Source organism: Centroberyx gerrardi, chromosome 10 (genome assembly GCF_048128805.1).
Source record: "Centroberyx gerrardi isolate f3 chromosome 10, fCenGer3.hap1.cur.20231027, whole genome shotgun sequence".
Lineage (NCBI taxonomy): Eukaryota > Metazoa > Chordata > Actinopteri > Beryciformes > Berycidae > Centroberyx > Centroberyx gerrardi.
The window spans coordinates 17,357,810-17,378,272 of record NC_136006.1 but is presented as its reverse complement, the minus strand read 5'-3'; the positions used below and the strand labels follow the sequence as shown (position 1 = coordinate 17,378,272).

The window sequence follows — 20,463 nt, the reverse complement described above, 5'->3', positions numbered from 1 at the left end:
ATTGTCCTGTTTACATTTCAGCTTATGACTCACTGGAGTGGCGAGTAAATTAAACAGCTTCGATTCAACCTTACAGAGAGTGCCATTACTCTACAGAAAAAGACTCACTTCACACTCCTCTCAAAGTTTCCTCTTATTGAATTTTCCCACCAAGTATGAAGAGCTCAAACACTTGAGTCTGAGGCAACCATGGTATTTGTGGTGGTGACATACCTCGCATAAATCCTGGCACTGATTTTCCTTCAGGTCCCAGGATTCCTTGCAGGGCTCCAGGCACTGTGGAAAGGAGAAGGGTGTCAGTTCTTCAAAGAAGAAGCCACATCAAAGAGCCGCTGCTCTAGCGATGGTGCTCTCTGTGCTCTGCCTGACAGGCACCTCACTCAGCCACTTCCCCTGCACATTCACCACAATAACCAGTCACACCTCTTTGTTACAGATGCCCCGCATACCTTCAAAGAACATAAAACAATCCTCGACAAAAGCAGACGCGGGCCAAAGGGTTGTTGCTTGTGAACAGAGACAAGCGCACTGTTGCCCTGTCTCTAGAACTCTACTGATGCTTGGGTTTTGTTTGTTTCTGGCCCTGACAGATTCCCTCTTCAATGCCCCAGCACTACTTACCCCCGTACCCCCCTACACCCCATTCCTCTTACTGCAGCTTCTCCTCCTCCTCCTGCTCATGTCTGGACCTGATACAGTCTGGCACTGGCACCCAAACTCCCTTCTCTGTACCACGTTGAGGAGAGAGTGCTTAATAGATGATACACCCAGTTTAATGTTCTTGGGATTCCCTTTTTAAACACGTGGAACTTATTTACTGGATGTTTGGCACCGGCACAGGATGAAAGCAAAGCCTCAGTGTGAGTGTAGCTCAAAGTCATTTTGCCGAACCTAATGGATGATAAAATTGAAAATGAAAATTTACCAATCTGGTCAAATTCCTCTCGCTGTAAATACAACAACTCACCCTCAACAAATCAAATTCAATAAAGCCAAATGTAATAAAACGAAAGTTCACGCACGTCCAATAGAATCAGGCAGATGCCACCGCAGTGAAGGGCATGTGTTCAGATGGGACTGAGCAAGGCTGGGGGCTTATGTGCTCCCACTGCTGGCCGCCGAGAGAGCCAGTGTGAAAGGAGAGGAGCGAGCTCCCACAGTGAAACCACTGCTGGGCTGCTTCTGTGTAGCACTGGGAGCGGCCCAAACCACACCAACCAGAGACCTGCCAAAGTCATTCATTCAACTCCATTCAATTTAGACTCCTGCACCAGCTACAGTTCGGAGGCAAGGCACAGCAGTAAACTTTCAACAGACTCCCCCGCATTCTTCATCTGGGAAAGTCCAATATGTTGGTCGGCGGGGGGGCATCTATGATAGAGTAGATATGGAGAGCTGCCATCAGAGGAGTAATAAGCGCAGGAGTGTTGCTGAGGTGAATTTAAGGCCACAAAGTGAATCAATCTCCTGAAAGTAGATTATCAGAACAATATGTAATGTTATGTAAGGTACACTGCAGTTAGTACAGAATGCACCCACATCTCAGCGGTTGAACGAGGACACCTAGAGAGTGTATCAAACACAGTGTTGATGTAAGAAACTTCACATCTCAGTCAGGGAGCCAAATCTTTATTTATGAGTCTTTAATTCGCTCATTAGCTAGCTCTGTCGTTATTATGCCATTGCCAGTGAAAAGTTTATTTGCTTTTTATGGAGTGCGGTGGACGGGCACATGATGAAACATAAACCTGGCTTCTGGAGGAACATGCTGCAATCAGGACCATGCGCTCGCCTGCCAGCTCTCAATTACACTCTGCGCTGAGTTTCTCTGTTCGCTCTCTGCTCGCTCAGTCTCGCCTCGGCTCCTGAAGGAGCGCTGCCCGGACACTGAAGTGTTAACAGCAGACTCCTCGTAGAGAGAGGGTGGTGGAGCTGCTGGAGGAGAGGTATTTTCTTAATTACTTCATAGGAACATATATCTCTCCAGTGATATAAAGTGAAGTGCCAGAGTGAACATTGGACACCTTGGAGGAAAAGCAGTGAGTTATGACAGCCGAGTGTTCCAAAAGAAACTACTGTGGGTTCTACAGAGTAGATCAGGTAAAACCACTGTAACACTTTAAAGAGGTTTAAGATGACATATGAGCAAAAATGCTAAGTCCAAAGAGTGCCTCACAGTCCGTAGAGTCTTTGCAGTTTATCGTCCCCTGCTTTTAATACTATTGTGACCTTATGGTATCATTACTTCGGTCTCAATCGAGTCCTCTTAGGGTTTCGCCTGAGGCAGGAGGTGGGCAGTAGCAGCAACCTCAGCACCCAGCCTCTCACGAGCGCCGCGCTGGAACAATGAGGTGTCGAGGCAATGACTTGTGCCGCACCAGAGTGTCTAAAGGAAATTCTGCCGGCAGACGCACATGCTAAAGCCCCCAAATCCCTTCTACAAATCACTGAACATACACGCATAAGCCGGGGGATCAAGCTCATTTTCCTCATTGAAAGATCTTGTGTGCATGGAATGAATGCATTCCATTGGCTTTTCTTAAGGATGGGTCCTTTTTTTCTGGTCCACCACAATCACAACTATACAGAAAGTGAAAATAGAATCATGGTTACCTCGAGATGCTCAAGTTTGCGTGCCAAGCAGCTTGAATTAAGACAGCGCATTGCATACTAAGGAGATTGCAACACAGATCAGAATGTTGGCTGTGTGTTTAGTGATGTCTAACCCACTCAGTCAGCGGCGGTTGTTTTATTAACTCTTCAGGGCGAGGGTTTTCACATGACACAAAAATGGGCAGACTGCTGAATGCTAATAGGAAGAATGAATGTGATAACTTTGAAGAATTTTGAGTGGGACCGTTGTTTTTGCCGAATGAGTGGATATGTCATAAAAAGGAATCATAAAAAAAAAAAAAGATAAGCGTTTGCGTCGTGGCAGTGAGAGCTCTCTGCAGGTGTGCTGATAACTGACAATCTGTCGACGTTGCTCCCCAGCCACACCCACAACCTGACATTTAAGTAGGGAAGGGGAGGTCTGACGACAGATGTCTTGCCAAAGCAAATAGGACGGCTGTATATAATTACAAAGGTGCTCTCATCAATCAAAAGCCTGATTCCTATTTACACAGTTTGAAGCCGAATCCCCCCAAAAATATCAGCTGCTGTGAATCTTCAGTCCAAGGCATAGTCCTGACGAGGAGATCTCATCTGGGAAAAGACGACATGGGACTCAAGTATAGAACATAATTGGGCTGGACATAGTGTGTCTGCTTAGCTTGGGTGCCAGTCTATGATTCTCCCTCAAGCAAATCTCTCAGGCTGGCAACAGGCTCCCATCAGTTTGAATAGCAAGAGTATGCATCCAATTATCGTATGAGTTGTTAACATATTTCTGTACAAATTTCAACAAAAAGATGTCAAATGTTTTTGCTCTCAGATGTAAACAAGAGCATGGGCTATTTCTATGGACTTGAACTGTTAGTTAGCAGCCCTTTAACAAAAGCATTTGTGCTGCTGATTTCCCCTTTGTCTTCTTATCTTCCTCCCCAATAGTGACACATTCTGCATGGTTAAGTAGGACCATCCATAGGGGTCTTTCACTCCCCATTTCACGCTGTAATAAAACGCAGCAGTTGTTACTCTGGGGGACCCTGAAAGGCATTCTGTGGGGCCGATGAGAGAGTCAGGCTGAATGGCAGCCAATGCCACAGCCCGTCTTCACTTTGTCACGGCTAGGATGAAGCAGAGGGGAGGTGGGTGGGTGCGTGGGGGGGGTGAAGAGAGGCGAGATGGGGGGAGGAGAGGCATGGGAGAGGAGAGGGAGCAGGAGAGGACGGCTGTGCATCCTAGAACATCTCTCTCTCTCTCTCTCTCTCTCTCTCTCTCCGTCTCAGGGGCATGGTTATATCTCTGTCCATCGTAAAAACTGCTCACTTCCCCAGGGGAGTAACTGGAACAACATAAACTATGAAAAAAGTGTATGTATAAAATGTCACAGAAGTGTTTTGTTTCAGTTAATGAAGCATGAACTGCTACCAGTCGAGATTGCCCCAGGCTTAACAATACACAGTGTAGACATAATAAAAGATGGAGCATAATTCATACTAACGCAGATGACATTTTCCCATATTGCCTCAGCATATTTGTACAATCACAGGGAGATGTGTGAGTAACTTCAGCATAACAACTCCCGTTATTTTGTACATGTTCAAATTTATCAAACACAAAATGACGTGCCATTACTACCTGTGCTTTCCCTGCATCTACAAATTCTGCTCAAATGTCACCTGGACCTCCACGGTAAGTTTTCTCTCTATTATCCGGTAAAATAAGAGATGGATCCTGGGAGCTGAACCGATCGATCCCGGCCGTGAAGTTCAGTGTCAGGCCCGAGTGGTGCCAGCAGATATTTACAAGGTGCCTTTGTTGCCCCTGGGAGGCAGCTGCGGCACCCTGCTCCTCTGGGAGAGCCAGATATGGAGGAATCTCTGTTGTTGATCACACACAGTAAATCTCACCTCCTATCTCATTGAGTTATGGCTATTTTCTGCTGCCCCGGCGCTTTTCACGCTCCCGATGACCAGACTCAATTACTCCGGCAGCTCTCAGCTTGCCGCTCATATCTATCGACCCAGTCCAGGAGCCAGGCACCGGCCCTGCTCTCTCCTTCACAGCGACACGCACTTACTCCCGTCTGCCGCGCGTGTTCACTCACTTCTCTCACTCGATTTCACTTTTATTCCCCTGTCTGACTCCTCTCGCTACTTCCCCGGTCTCTTCTCATTTCTTATCAGTTCTCTTCTCTTATTTCTCCTTTCTCCGACTTTCATTCTCTCTTACTTGCACTCTGTCTCTCTCTCTTACTCCTTCTCTTTCTCTCCCTCAGTTCTCAGAGGAAAGCCACTATGTGGACCATTAGTCTTGATGGTTTTCCTGTCTTCCCCACATTCTCCCTCATTCTCATTCACGGCACAGGCCCTACTTCAAACTGCATTAAAGAATTCAAAGTCAGCTTGATTTCCATCCGCATCCATATTCAAGTCAAGCCTTTTATTTCAACCATGTCCTTAAAATCTTATAGAAAAAGGAATTGCGTGACAGGCCTGAAAAAAAAATTTTTTTTTAAAAATTAAAAAATCAGCTTCGGAGTTGCCTCTCCACTGATGCCCAGTGGGACTATCATTACAGGCTGAATTTAGTATGTCTAAAGTTGAAACATATTTCATCAAGTGTTGGAGCTGTGATCTGAATAAGTATAAAATCATATGCTATTAATGCTTTCCAATATCTGTCTCCGGCTTGCCATTAAGTTTCACAGGACTGTAAAAATGTAGCAAGTAAATCAGGAAGAAGATACGCCGTCCTGAGCTGCTATAAAGTCTAGACACACTGTTTCCTCAACCCTATGCGACCTTATAGTGCTTAAAGTCCATGAAATATCATGTTTTGTCTTTCGGCGCTGCCATAAAAGCAGCACAGGTGTGTGTCGAGAGGACAGTGGGGTGGATCAGGTAGATCAAAAAGGCAGATTAACAGTGTGCTGACTTGAGATGTGAGTCTGCAACTCTATATGCAGCAGGCACACAGGGACACACACACACACACATGCACACACACATCTTTCTGATAAATATTGGTCATAAACAGCAGCAGGACCTTGCTTATATGAATGTCACACTTTGAACAGAGCCGGAAAGATGGATTAAAATATGTGGCAAAAAATATGTGAAAATTTATTCTATTCATTGTGTAGAATTGTTGGAATTGTATTTATAATGTTACACATGCAACTATAGGACCTATTTAACAGCACACGCGTGAATGGAATGTGAATGGATGTTTCATATTCAGAATAACCTTCGACTGATATTTCTATACATTTCAGTGTCCTGAACACTTCATTCTCTGGTGACGACCATTACAGCGGATAAATAAAGTTCTACTGTAGTGGCTACTGTGGGGGGGTTTTCTATTCTGCAATTACCTGAGCCTCTGCAAAATAATGACAAACCCACATGGGTCACTGTCAGCGGAGGATGTGCTGTATTCCGGGACAGAGAAGACGACAGTTACAGCATGTTGGTGTCTCTGGGCTCTGTTTGCTCTCTATGCTGATGTCCTGGAGGTACATGACACCCTTGTGGCAGGTAATCTACGTGTGGAGCAATTGGTGGCTAGTCTCCCACATATATAAATATATATATTCAAGTATATATCTGTCTTTATCACTGTCATAGCTCGTCTGAGGAAGGACAAGCTGTCTGCTAGCAACACATCATCAGGATCCTGCAGCAGCTGTGAAAAAAATGAAATTTCCCATGTGTTTTGACCATGTCAGCTGGCAATTATTGTCCTAAAATGGAGAAACTGGATATACAGGGTTTCTATAGGATACAGACAGCTTGCTCTATTTCTATTATTTGAGCAACCCATCAGTGACACAGCTTTTTGTAAGTACAAGTAGTTATGTGTTAAGCAGTTTCTGCTGTTTGCTGTCAAGCTCCAGCTGTCAAACCAAAAAGTCTGCTTCGTGGCTACATCCAATAGAGTGCATAATACAGATAATAGAGAAATAAAAAGGTGCAATTATCATCATTTTAGTCAGAACTAATTAATTCAGACTAAGATGGATGCAGACTTCGTTCAATTTCCCTTACACAAGTTATGACATATTTTTCCAAATCTCTACTTTACAGCCTTGAGCGGGAAGTATGCCAGTGTCATAATTCTTTCATGTTTACAACCAACTAAAACAGTGTACTATTCCAGCTCTAATGGGGTGAAATGAAATGTACACGGTTGAAGACTTTCTATTTTGCTTCTCAAAATCGGGCTAGGAGACGGTGAGTGACCTAGCAGGTGGTGTCACAGACATTCTTTGAGTATCACTTTAATTATTAATTTAAATGCAGTTGAGGGTGCAGACAACAAAGAGCTGGAGAGGAATAGCTCGGCAGAAAGAGAGAAGGAAAAGGGGAGGAGCAGGAGGGGCAGTCCATGAATTATACATATACCCCACAATCAGAGGTGCCTGCCTTATTTATGAGCAAAAAAACCCACACAGCTTAGCCAGAATTGGGCTTTGTCTGCTGTGGAATGCAATAGCAGTTCACTTAATACTTAATGACTCTGAAGTTTCACCCAGACACCCGCACACCGGTGCCCACTCCCCTGTGAGGGCTCCTACTCTTACAGCTCCCCTGCCATCTCGTGTTGTTGCGTTCTGCGGCGACAAGAGTCAAAATTACAGTGGCTGTAAGAAGAGCCTCAGTTATCACCTTCCTCTGGGCTCAGTTTACATTTCATGACAATTAGACTCAACAGGATGTATCCATCATGCGGGGTCAGATTGGTGATAAAGGGGCCAGTGGGCCTTTCGCTGCGACGCGGCCTGGGAAAGCCAAACCCTCTCCGATGTCCCCTAAAAGCCGTGTCATTCTGCTCAACATCTCCTCTGATTTACTGTATTCACTCCCACGCGGTCTTGCCATCGGTGATGACATAAAGCGCCATCATGTCACGATGACAGACGCATGAAACCGGAGTTGAAAATGGGATCATATGATAACATGCTTTCCCAGCGCCAAAGCCCATTTATTTAAACGTCCTATGCTGTTGATTTAAAGCTATGATAATCGGTTCCCATTTTCCACACAGAAGATGAGAAATGCATTTTTGTTATGGCGACGTCGTCCTTTGAGGATTGAGGAGATAGTAAACAAGCTAAAGGCTCCTGCTGTGACCACTCAAGCCGTCCCAATCCCTCCTCATCTCAAATGAAATGGCGTTGATCTGGACCCTGGAGATTCTGTCACAATGTAGGCCAACGACGTGTAGGACAAGACAAGCCTTTGAGGGGAGGAGAGCTGTCCTAATCCCATGCTGCAGTCACATTCCACCACTATCTCCCCTTGTTTATTTGAGTTTCAGAAACACTTCAGATCCACTAATCCCACTCACCCTCTTCAATTCCCACCAACAGCCCCTTACACCAGTGGTCCTCTGAGTGTCTTTGAATTGTAACACCTCCTGCCTGAGAAAAGACAAGCAACCCGATAACAATTAAAGCATGCGTTCAATTTATTAAAAAGTGATGATGGATCTCCACTTTATGTGTATTTCAATTCTACTGGAGCACAAAGATAGGCTTTATAAAAGGGGGCATATAGGGCGAGGTGAGGGCTAAGAGCTTTGGATTTATACTGCTGTGGAAATTAAGGATCAAAACAGATCTAAAGAGAACCAAATGACTGATTCTTTTCCCCAGTTACAGTCTTTGGAAATCCTGACTGTAAATTACTATGCTGAAATAGTGACCTCCAGGTCAGAGGTTAGGAGAGCTGTCGATCACTGACCGTCTGACACACATTCTGGTTATCCATCCGTCCAATAGTGTCACAGACAATCTATGGGATTTGACTGCAGGACACAGCAGCTTTGAATGTAGCTGGAATAAATTGATAAGCCGACATCTACTAAGTACATCAGCTTTAGGACTCTTACATTCTAATCTTTCCTTCTCCAATGAGACTGTTGGCAAGATCAATTCAGTAACAAAATGATAACGTAGACCACAAATAAATGCCACAGAACAATTTCAAGCGCTAATTTCTCCAGGCTGAAGCAGGAACACGTGAGCTTGGTTAGGAGAGGATGACAAAATCAGCAGAAGACTTAAGCTATATGAGCCGAGCACGACAAGCCAATCGCCCGATACATTTTCAGAATGAGAATAAACACTTGGATGAGAGCAGATTGTCTGTGTGACTGGTCATTATTGCAAAAAGAGGATTTTACAGCAGCTTTGATTACAATAATCCTTCAAGAGAATTAAATCCCATCTGACAGGGAGATGGTGTGAAATCAGGCTATCTGTGAAAGCTTCATTATCTTAGAAAATAAACGGCTACCATTCAAAGGAGCCTATGCTCTGTAGGATCAATAAAAACACTGGTTGATGAGACATTTGCCCATCACAGCTCTTATGGATAAACAAAACAAAAACCTGATCATATATGTAGCAGATGTTTTTCTTCATATACTACTGATTTATACAGTAGTCCCCATCACATAGGTATTGGATAGACAGCATTACAGACAGCAGATTTAGATATGAACTGCCACCATCAGAGGAAGTCTAAACTGTTGGTTTAGTTGCAGAGCTTTTCAGGCTCCTCTCCTGTGTCTTTGGTCTTGCTGTGGGGGTTTTCACTCTCTGCCACCCACCATGTGAATAATGAGCTCCACAGATAGCAGCCAATGAAGCAACCCCCCCTTCAGCCAATGAAACTTAACAACCATGTCCAGATCAGGTCCTTCCTGCTGGGACTGACCAGCCCCGCTTCACACTCCTCCGCCACCCACACACATTCACACAAACACACACACACGTTGCCTCAAACTAGATAAATACAAAAAGGACAGGCTTCAGAGAAACTATGGATGTGTATCTTAGAGTACCTTAGAGCAGTAACTTAGCTATTATATCAGGACTATATGAAATATGAATATTAAGTATGACAAAATGGCAAGGACTGGCTCTTTACACTTAAACTCTACAGCCGGCTTTAGCAGCTACACTGACAGGGAATCCAGGCGGTCCCCACTTGACCGCGGTTTCCACTCCAGCGTGCTTTGAGGCGTCGGTGCTGGTGGTGTGGCCCGTCGTCCGTCAGGAAAGCGCAGGGTGTTGAGACGAGCGTCTGGCCTCAACATGACCAAAAGGTGCTTTGAAGTCTGACCAAGCGCACAACAATCCCAGCCATGCCCCGCAATAAACCTTCCAACCAGCACCTACTATCAGATCTTTTCAGTGCGCCTCAAAATATACTGCCTACCGCCAAAAGAAAAGATGACCACACAAAGGCCCTAGTAAACTCTTCAACCTCGTAGCTAACAAGGAAAGTGATATTTTCCCTTTGCATAATTGTTGTTTTTCTTTTAGATAAAGATTAATGCATGTTCAGGACCGAGCCAATTTAATGTTATTACACTGATTGACCCAGAAAAACGCTACTGTTGGGGAAGTTTGACCATTTTATTTTGGCGTGAGAAACTGTGGGGGTTGGGAGGGGGGTTGACAGCGGGCTTTGAAAGACACTTTTGAATGAGAGACATAGTAGCATTCCAATGATTGTTATTCAGGCAAACCGCTCCGCAGCTTCCTACATGTAAAGACTAAGACGCACGTAATCCAAAAGAGTAAACACTCCTTATTCTTAGTCTGGTATGTGCAACTCTGGGTGTGATTGGTAGGGAGAAAAAGAGAGGACTCAAAGGAGGCACCTGGGATATGTGTGAGTTCTGTGAAAGACGAGCACGACTCATTGCCATCAAATAGCAACCAGACAATGTTGCTTTCTAAGGCTTTTCCCTTGGCAAGCTCTTGATGAAGCAAGTGTAGAGATGTGGCTGGAACACAGAGAAATGCAAGGCCAAGGCAACAGCCCACCGCTTACAGATATTATAGCAGAGATTGGTGGTTTAATCCTCTTCGGCTTAGTGATCACCACTCTCTTATTCATTGAGAGATCAGTCTCACTGGAGCAAAAGTATACTGAACAAAAACATTATTCTTCAGGATATTCACTCTTCTTTCTGTTAACAAGAAATACATTATACTTTCTTCTTCAAAATTCGGAGTGATGGGCACGTTCCAGTGACTCTCCACAGGCCAACTTATCCAAGCGTAATGTACAGGTCCTTTCTTCTCCTCCATCCCTGAGAGGAGTTTGAGTAATGAAGTGCACTGCTTTGTTGCAGGCCGGCGTTTAGCTGCCTCAAGTCAATCCTAGCATTTGATTTGGAGCCTGGATCACACCCTTGGGGAAAGCAACCCTGTTAATATCAGCCATGCTCTGAATGTGGAAAGCTTCTTGGCTGCTTCTGCACGCTCTCTCATGCACACGCACAAACTCTATTTTCTTTGCACCAGCAGAAAGAGAGAACGCCCTGTAGTTTTTAAACTTTCAGGGAACACATCCAAACTTCTCAAGTGGGAAGCTCTAACAGTAGAGAGACAAAATGACAATAGCTTATAGAAATGCCTGCTGCCTATTCTCCTGGCGTCTCCCCGCTGAATGGAGTTTGTCTGCTGGGTGGCTGGGCTGCTGGCCCTGTGTTATGGCATGATAATGACTCCCCGGCTCTCCAAAACGCCACCTCGCTCTGCTCTAGAGAGAGGGCAAGCAGGTTAATTACCATGACAATGGGACACAGAGCGGGGCCGACTCTGGACACTGCATGCGAGATGGCCGAGATGACTTTCTCATCTCAAATGGAAACGGGAGGCTTTGATTTCCTAAAACGCAGACAGATGGACGGGGTCACTGCATCTTTGTCTAAATTATTAAGCAGCCCTTCCTCGCATTATCTTCCCAGGCAGGGAGCTCTCTGCGGCTCTTTAACAGAGCGCTGGGTGGACAGGCCTTCTGCCCTGCTGCACTCCCTGGGAGCCACTGCCTTTGTCTCTCTGTTTGACTGTGTGCTGTTCATGAAGTGAAGAGGCTAATCAGAGGCTGTAGAGCCATTCACTGGGAACCACTGTACAGCATGGGCCCATTTGGTACGATTGTTAGAGCTGCCACAATAGCTCTGTGTTTTGACAAACACACAGCCCCTAAGTGCACACTCAAGTCAATGATGTGGATGTGAAGTGTGGCGATGTTTGCTACTAAAACATTGACATTTGGCCCCAAATTAAACTTCAGCACCATGCCCTGACCTACAAGCGAGCATAGATCCTGAATCCTGAGTTATTTGCTTGGCTACAATAAAATTCACAGGAGACCCCTTGAAACTATATGGAACGGCAGAATAGCACAGCACTGTAATATTAACGCATTATTACTTTTTAAGAGTTTACATCAAATCCAGCCTCATTTAAATTATAGCCTGCAAGTAGGATAAGGAGTGCAAACTGACATGCTTGTTAGAGGAGAGAGAACAAGAAGTCCATTAAAGAATCTCTGACATTTGCAGAGTTTCAGCAATGTTAGCTGGTTGATTATGAAAACAGTATGCTGTGCTTGGACTTGCAGCCAGCAAAAGCCTTTTCAAACATAAAACTCTGATGAATGACTGGGGAATGACTAGTGCCAAGAACCAATGTTGGCCATCACAGTGGAAAGGAGAGAAACAAGTTTCACTGCATTATGGAGAAAACAAAGGAGGTTTGCCTTCTAAAGGGCCTATACATTGACTTTAAAACAGATTCAAACTGGCCTCATATTAAAAAAGAATCATCTTCTTTAAATGAGAAACAATAATTTAACATTTTAGATATTTAACAGACAATCTTGCATAGATTTATTGTGCTTTGCCCAGAGGTGTTTAAATTATTTTATGATATCAAATCGCATTAAAAAGGAATTGAATAGTTTACTCTTGGGCAGACAATTTACATACAGATTAGGACAAATTAGTGACACAACCGAGAAAAACACATTATAAATATGTACAAGGTAAGATAAGGGAAATTACCTATATATTTCCAGATTTAATAGGAAGAACAGCACAACAGCTCTGCTGTATCCCTAATGTTTTCAGCTAATTAAAACTGCCATGGAAATGATTTGAATTTCTAAAAGGGTATTTAGAAATCAAACAGAAAGAGTAATTTTATGAGGCCGTTAATACTAGACATTGATTGTGATTAATCTGTACACCAAATGCGAGGCCGTGTTAAGTCAGCATAAAAAATACAGCCACTCCTAATTTTCCTGTATTTCCAATTAATCATCATTTGCAACACCATGATTGGCCTAAATGTTCAGCAGGCATTCCCCTATGAGTAAACCACAGTCCTTGGCCACTTCAAGGTGCATGATTTATATTACAGCCTTCAATTAAACAGTGTGAGAAACACAAACACACAAGAGACTATTTGTTTTTATAACTGTGCAGCGTGCCAATTGAAAAAGACATATAGTAAATACAGACAGAAGGATTAGATCCAATTTGTCATCACCCTGGCAATAACACACTTCCTGAATATTATTCAAGACAAGTTTTTATAACGTGAAGGAAAACACAGGAGGGAGGAAAAGCAGACAGAGGCACGGTGTCATGAAAGGGAAAACTGTACACATATGCATAAGTATTGTTTACTTCTCGGCCTATTTTGAGTCCTCACAGGCCAACAGTATTGGAACCCTGTTTCACGGTCTGTGTGCGAGGAGATGAGAGGCTTTGACAGCTACAGAGAGAATTGTTCAGAATTCCACTGTGGACCGGGGTTTGAGCTCTGCTAGGGTGCCATCCTTCCTGTTTCAAGTCCATAGTGTTCTCTGTCTGCAGTCTGCACAGCGCAGCTCTGAGGGCCTTGTCAACAGCTGCAGAAGAAGCTGATAGAATATGTCAGCGCCATCTTTTCAGAGGAGCTGTCAACACCAGCTTTGTATCAACCTTCTTTGGGACAGGGCACGAAACACAAACAAGCCCTGCGGGAAGCGTTCCATCATGCACCTACCCAAACTTCCAAATGACAAGAGTGGAAATAATCATGCTTTGCTTTCACAAATCAACAGGCAGAAAATGTATTTACATCTTACCTAATTGTATCTCGCTTACAAGAGCAAATGGGTATCATTGAAAGCAGACGCAAAGTAGGAAGAACTGTCTGAAAATCAAGAGAGTCTGTCTGTCTATTGGCAGGCTGTGTCCCCAGCTCTCTAAGTGAAATGATACTTAAGAGGCGTGATAAAACTTGTCCTGTCGTGACTAGTCTACTTTAGGTTGTATTATCCTCTGATAATGAGGCATGTATATGTGTCATAGGTCTTGTTCATAAAAGAAAATGGAGCCACATTACCTTGGAGCACTGCTTGTGATTCTGGCACCACACCAAGGATCCATTATTCTGTAAGAGAAAAGAAAATACGGCCATGAGTCACGAGTCTTGAGTCATTATTTGAGGTTTTGTTGAAAATGCATTTTCCAATGAGCGTATTGTGAAACATCTCGGTCCTATCACCACGCAGTTAATTACCACTTTCTAATACTCAGGGCCTATTATGATAAACAATACTTGTAATAATAGCAGTAACACACAAATTTCATTGAGCGACTTTGAGTCTGTTTTGTATGCTGAGTGCGTGTAACATAAGCAGGAAAGGGGGGGTCACAGCATCAGGGCCAGGGCAGACCTCTGGTCAGCTTCAGCAGAGCATGGTGACCTCAGCTTTTCTGAGGACCTGTTTGATCTCTCAACAGACATCCCCGAGGTCACTGAGGCAGGAACTGATGTCAGCACTCCTGTGTAGACTGCAGATACCGCCAATTTCCTCTAATTGCTGTGGAAGTGCCACCTTCTGCGTTCCAGCAAGGCAAACATTTGGTCCTAATGGTGCTGGATATTTGTAATACCTCTATGCGCAAATATGGAGAGTCGTTGGGCGAAGGACCAGGGGGGTAAATGGCTCGTGCAAGTGGCCATTTCCTGAATTCCAATAGAGCAAAGGATTCTCTGCAAACATAATTGTGCATGGATAGCAAGTGCAAGGCTGGTGCTTCAGGAGAATTAACCAGCTGATCAACATAAAAGAGGACTAAATGCTAGAATGTGTTTTGTGTCAAAAGTAGGATGTACAGGTGCTTGTTTCATGTCTTACTGACTCATGTAGCTTATGCTCATCTAGGTCTATGAATAATTGGGAAATCCACATGCAGAATTAAACATTTTCACTATATAGGCACTGAGTTGAAAATTCCATTGTGTCTAATCAATCTAGTTAGTGTTAGACTTGGATCTGAGCTTCAGTCTCGGATGCTGTCTGTGCTTCTATATTAAGGCAACAAGGTAGCTAGGATACAGTCAAACTTTAGGGGTCTGCAGGCAAAAAGTCTGCTTAAGTTCAATGTCAAGTTCAAAGCCTTTTCCAACAATGTAATCCAGAAGAAATTTCCCATGAGACCTCAGGAGAGAACTTATCATTAAAGGGTTTAATTTGACATCCAGTACCAGCAAGCGCTGTGCTTTTGGTGTCAAGGATAACGGTCAGACAGCTTCAAAGGAATTCATGATTGTATGGTCATGTCTAGAACAGAGAATCTCTTCCCCAAAAGGTGCAGATAATGACGCAAAACACAGAAAGTCTGAAAGCCCAAGAGACTAGAAGAAGTTGTTACATTTTGTTACCGAATGCAGTAACCAGGTGGCAACTTGGCTGAAGACGGTTTTGCGTGCATCAGCAGGTTTTATGTCCTTATGTGGGTGTGTAATAGGGCAGATTCTCTCTGTTTGGCTGAATATCGACCTAAACATGAATGATTGTCCTCACTAGTACACAATCAATGCATTTTGACGGAAATATTGTACTGTATCACATGATTAAAATCCTTGTTGAGTGCAGTAACATATGAAAAATTATCAATCAAAGTAAGCCAAATCCCCCGTTGGTGACACCCAGTAAATAAAGCCTTGACATTTACGCTGGCAGACAATCCATCAAGATAATTTATACAGATTGTCACAACTCTAGACCGTGTCCTAAATCAAATCAGCGGTCCTGTTTTTGACACCTTTCCTCACCCATCCATCAGGGCGACAGGGCCAGATCCACAGAGGAGCTAATTTTGCAGTGTGACAGCATCTCCGTAGCAGAGACGCTCGGTGGGATGTTGCCCCAGCTGTCCAGGCCCGACCCCACCATGTCAGGGACCAATGGGGAATAATTATAGGTCAGGACTTCATCCCTTTGACTCACCATGACATTCCTCAGCAGTCTGAACATTATGCAGTCCCGAACACTGTCAAGGACTCCGGTGAATGAATGCTTTCCAGATATCCCCCTATGTGACTTGGGTTGCATTTGGAGAGAAGAGCCCGGACGCTGCTCCGTGACTGTGTGTGGCTAAGGTGAGCTCACCGCTTTTTAAGTGTCACCGGCGGAGTCATGTAAACAGGGGATTCATCCCAGAGATATATTATGGCTGTTGTCAGCTGAGAAGTCAGAGCAGGTGGCCAGGGGCATGTTGCATTGTCTAGACATCTGAGGGGAACATGGACAAAACCCTTTTTTACCTTTGAGGACAGCATTCCTCCTTTTGAAAATGGAAATCTTTTGTTTCCCATGGGCCTCTGATTTGGATTAAATGGATCTCTGTTCACTTCGGTGAGCTGTTTCTGCGTGGCATTTCATAATGCCAATGAATGTCTAGCATAGAACTACTCCGAGTGTTTCTGTATAGAAAATAGAGTTGGCCTATGACTCCTTGTACATTTCTGGCCAAGTTGAGAGACAGGACTTCAGAGCACAGGCCAGTGTCCCTGTGTGTCCTTCAGCAACCCAGGGGTTCTCAGCCAACACCAAAATAACTAATCCTCAAGGGCACATATCTAGCACTAAAATAAAAGGCCTCAAGATTTAGGCCTTGACTAGAGTAGGTGTGAGGTCTAGGATCATTCTACTCATCAATTATTCACTTTATATGAATTATTTGACAGGGGCTGTGAAAGTGAGCTAATGTTTTCAGCTCACATCCAACGTTAACATAAAAGGGTGTTTTATCAATTTCAAACAACGATGGTGTAAAGTTGTCTCCAGTTAGGAATGTAGGCTATTTGTCAGAGGAGGTAGCTCAGGGTGTAGCAGCACTGGGGGCTGAGATTTACAGACAGGACTGTCATGGTTTAAAAGCATTTACAGAGAGGTGAGGCCAAGCTACATAGACCCCTATTCATCCGCTGTCTTCACTAATGAAAAACTCCACACATGAGACGAGCACTGGCTGCGGTTTGATTCCACCGCAAGTTATTCAATATCAAAGGCAAAAACAAGGGGACACGGAAAAACTACTTTCCAATGTTTTTTCTTCCCTTCGCTGAAAACACAAATCTCACAAGTACCATGCTTAGACTTCGCTGCACTGCACTTCAGAAATGAATGACTGAATTTAAAATGTTAGATTTTTATGACTTTGAATGTAATAACAAGACCTCATGGACACACCTTGTTTTTGGCTTCACGTGTCCCCACATAAATAATCCACTACAAGGCCGATGCTTTCAGAATACATTAGTCAACAGAGCCCCCAGTTCGCTCTTAATATTTTAAAGTGTCCGAGGCTAATATTTATGGCTGGGTGTTCCCCTCTGTCTATTGTACTGTGGTGACAAGTTCCCCAAAAGTGGAGTAAAATGACAATAAATACATCTGTATTTGGAAATACTATTACATTAATAAATCTAAAGTTGCCATAAATCTGACAACCAATGGCCTACCCATGGGTTTTCCAACTCTGCAACTTCATGGTCCATTTCCATTTCACACTAATTCACAACTGTGACAATTAAAACTAAGTCTCTGATTTGTCCTCATATAAAAAAGGACAGAAGTACGGGTGTTCATAGCAGCTGCAAGTGCTAAAGTTTTCTCAGTATCACTCCAGTATTCAGAGAGTGATCAAATTAAAGCCAATATGAAAAACAGATTTTTAAATTCCAGCTGCAAAATGTGTCAGGAGAGCAAATTGGCTCTTGTACCATAATCCAAATAAGTAACAGTCCGTATAGATTACTTGATATTAAATATACACAGAGAAATATTAAAAGAAAATCACCAACAGTAAGCTAAAGTCACTTTGACATACGGCCGAGACGTTTCATTTCCATTAAAATGGAAAGCGTTGTATGTCTTGGTTTCCTTATCGCGTATTAAATGACCCCTAAAGGATGAATGCTTTCCGAGATGAATTAAGAGGTCTGCCGTCTCAATCATTTGAGCGGAGCACTGAGCTGCCTGTCGGCCCGTTGCTGTAATAAGATCTGGCAGAGGAAGCAGATCCACCTGTAGGCTGTGCTGACTGAGCATGCTCCAGTGTTGTGGCAACAGTACATTAGAGCTTATCACATTTAGCACAATTGGGCCCTAGCGTTTAGCAGGAAGGTGACCTCACTGGAGCAGCACCGGTAGCTCAGTATGTATCCTCTGCATGTCTATGAGGTGTGATGCTGGCATTTGGCGGCAGGGCCAGGGGGCAGGGGGCAGGGGGGAGGAGAGCCATGTGTTTTTGCAGCTGACCAGACCCCCCATTTCCACATGAAAGGCCTGTTGAGAACACAGTGCATAGGACAGTCCTTGCAGAGGATCAACAATTGCCTTCTATTCTTAGACCCACACGCCTGCTCAAGCAACCCCCCCTTATCACCAACTCAAAAAAATGCCCCTCTCTTTAAACAAATACTTCCTTCTCATTTTCTCCTCAATGGATACACCTGAGGTCAGCCTCAGACATTGTGGCTCTGCAGTCAATTATCTAGACTATTAGCTGTTCATTAGAGGCGGGACTTCATCAATTACTCCTCAATCTCCTTTGACTTCTCTGTAAGCTGGGGGCTGATTTCATGCCCCAACTTTGTAACCCAGGGCAGTGAGATACTCTTGGTAAACAAATCCCTAAGAAGTATAGCAGACTACTTGCCAAGTCACGCTTTAAGATGCACTAGATCAGTAGTTCACAACCCTGGTCCTCGGGACATAAAGGGCTGCTGGTTTTCTATCCTACCAGGAAGTTAATTGCAGTTTAATGCATTCGTCCTTCATCCAAGGTGTAAATCAACCACTGATTAGATGCCTAGAATGAAAACCAGCAGGGCTCTGGGTCCTGAGGACTGGCATTGAAAACCGCCGCACTAAATTAATCAATGCTCTCAAACGTGAAGTTAACAGATGACAAAGGAGGAGACAATGCACTCTGTTGATTCTTTATAGCCAATTACAGTTTGACAATGCTTTACAATGTGTTCTGACAGTTAGGGATTCATTAATGCACCTAGTGGTTGCAGAGAAACAAAAGCCTTGCAAATGCAAATGAAGTGAGTAGAAGACAGCCAGCAGATAGATAGCTGATGAAAAGGAGCAGAGGGGAGAAGGATCAGTGACCAGTCCTTTCTCTGGAGTCCTGGGAGAGAACAGTGTGTCCAGTGGAGGGTGAAAAACAACTTCTGACACCACATACCAAATCACCCAAAGCACAAAGCTAATTCCTTAGCAAATAACTTCAAACCTGAACTGCATCACAACAAGCTCTGTGGGAATACTGCTGCAAAATGGATTTGAAAGGCAGTGGCTCCACTTAGGTGAGACGAGTAAACATACCATCAAAAAATAAATGGGCAAGTGAGAGGTTCACTAAAAAAATAAAAAAAAAAAACATATCTGAAGTCATGACAGAAGTGAAGTCCATCCAAGTAAAGGATAATTCATATTCCTGTAATCAGTACAAGTGAATAGAAATTGGCTTTCACTGATGGAATCTGTAAAATATCCATCATCTATGTGTGTCAGTAATACCGCAATGTGTTAGATATTTTATAAAAGCGACCCACTCAAGACATGTAAAATGTGTGGGAACTTTGTAAGAAACTCAACCCATCATATCTCATATGTGTGCGGGCATCTAATGCTAACATTTTTTCTCTCTTGGTGACACTCTCCACTGGGAAAGGTCTAATTTCCCTGTCAATAACACCAGAGAGGAAACACAACTGAGAAAGTATTTCAGCACCATTAGTGACCTGCTCCTGTCTGTTCACTGTGGGCTCAAGGGAAGCACTGATATTTTTTATAGAAAGGATTGTCTAAAGAGAACAAATATTCATTGATGAAATAGTACAATACCAGATTCATTTCTCATTTTTACTGGGATGCACAGAGAGCAGACAGTCAGAAGTTTGGGGGACTGTGGCCACATGCTCCTACCTGAGAGTGCTTGAAAAAAGCAGAGATGCGAGTGATGTGCAGGCTGAGGCATCTCGAAGCGCATCTTGCTCGGTAAATGCTGGCAGTGAAGAAAGAGTCGTCCTGCTTCCTCGCAGACACACTTCCCGGGCTTGTTAACACTATAATCCACAGACACAGGGTCAAACACACGTTTAGGCTCCTGGAAAACATGGTCCGACGGTTGTGCATTTAATCCCTCCACAGATCGGACTACACTGCGTGCGGACTCCGCCGGAGAAACTAAAGAAACTTCAATTATACACTGGGGAGGAGTCACGGGCTCACGCGCCCTGCTATTGGAGGATCCCGCGGTGACTGACAGATACGGTGGGTGTCTAGCAGGTAGGCTGTAGCGCAGTCCTACACACCATCAAAAGCATGGACAGGTTATTCAGTGTATAGGCCAATGAAGAGGAAGAAAACCCTTGTATGGATGGAGATCAGTGTCAATAATAACAAATTATATCTAATAAAATATATAGAATATAAATGGAAACAGATAAATGATGACTACAGTTCATCCATACACATAGGGGAAAATATACCTATTTGATATTAGCCTATATCTGGAAAAAGGGGTTCCATAGCATTAAGTAAATGATACAATCATAGACAAATTGTAGTCAAAGGTAAATGCATTTACAACATGTGAATATGTACAATTTTCCCACTTTTGGGGCTACAATATGAAGCCTGTCATATTTGGAGTGAGACCTCAGGACTAGGTTCATGTTAGTGTTAT

The 20,463-nt window shown here is 43.7% G+C and overlaps 1 protein-coding gene across 1 annotated transcript in view; it reads right to left on the bottom strand.

Moving 5' to 3' along the window:
- anos1 (anosmin 1) overlaps positions 1–19,916 on the bottom strand; it is a 37,828-nt gene extending 17,912 nt beyond the window's left edge. Inside the window, exons 1-3 of the mRNA XM_071927039.2 lie at positions 19,701–19,916; positions 13,811–13,858; positions 214–276 (exon numbers count right to left, since the gene is read on the bottom strand). Coding sequence (XP_071783140.1) covers positions 214–276; positions 13,811–13,858; positions 19,701–19,910 — 321 coding nt within the window. The 5' untranslated portion in view covers positions 19,911–19,916. The remainder of the gene's footprint in view (positions 1–213; positions 277–13,810; positions 13,859–19,700) is intronic.
- Positions 19,917–20,463: the final 547 nt, after the last annotated feature.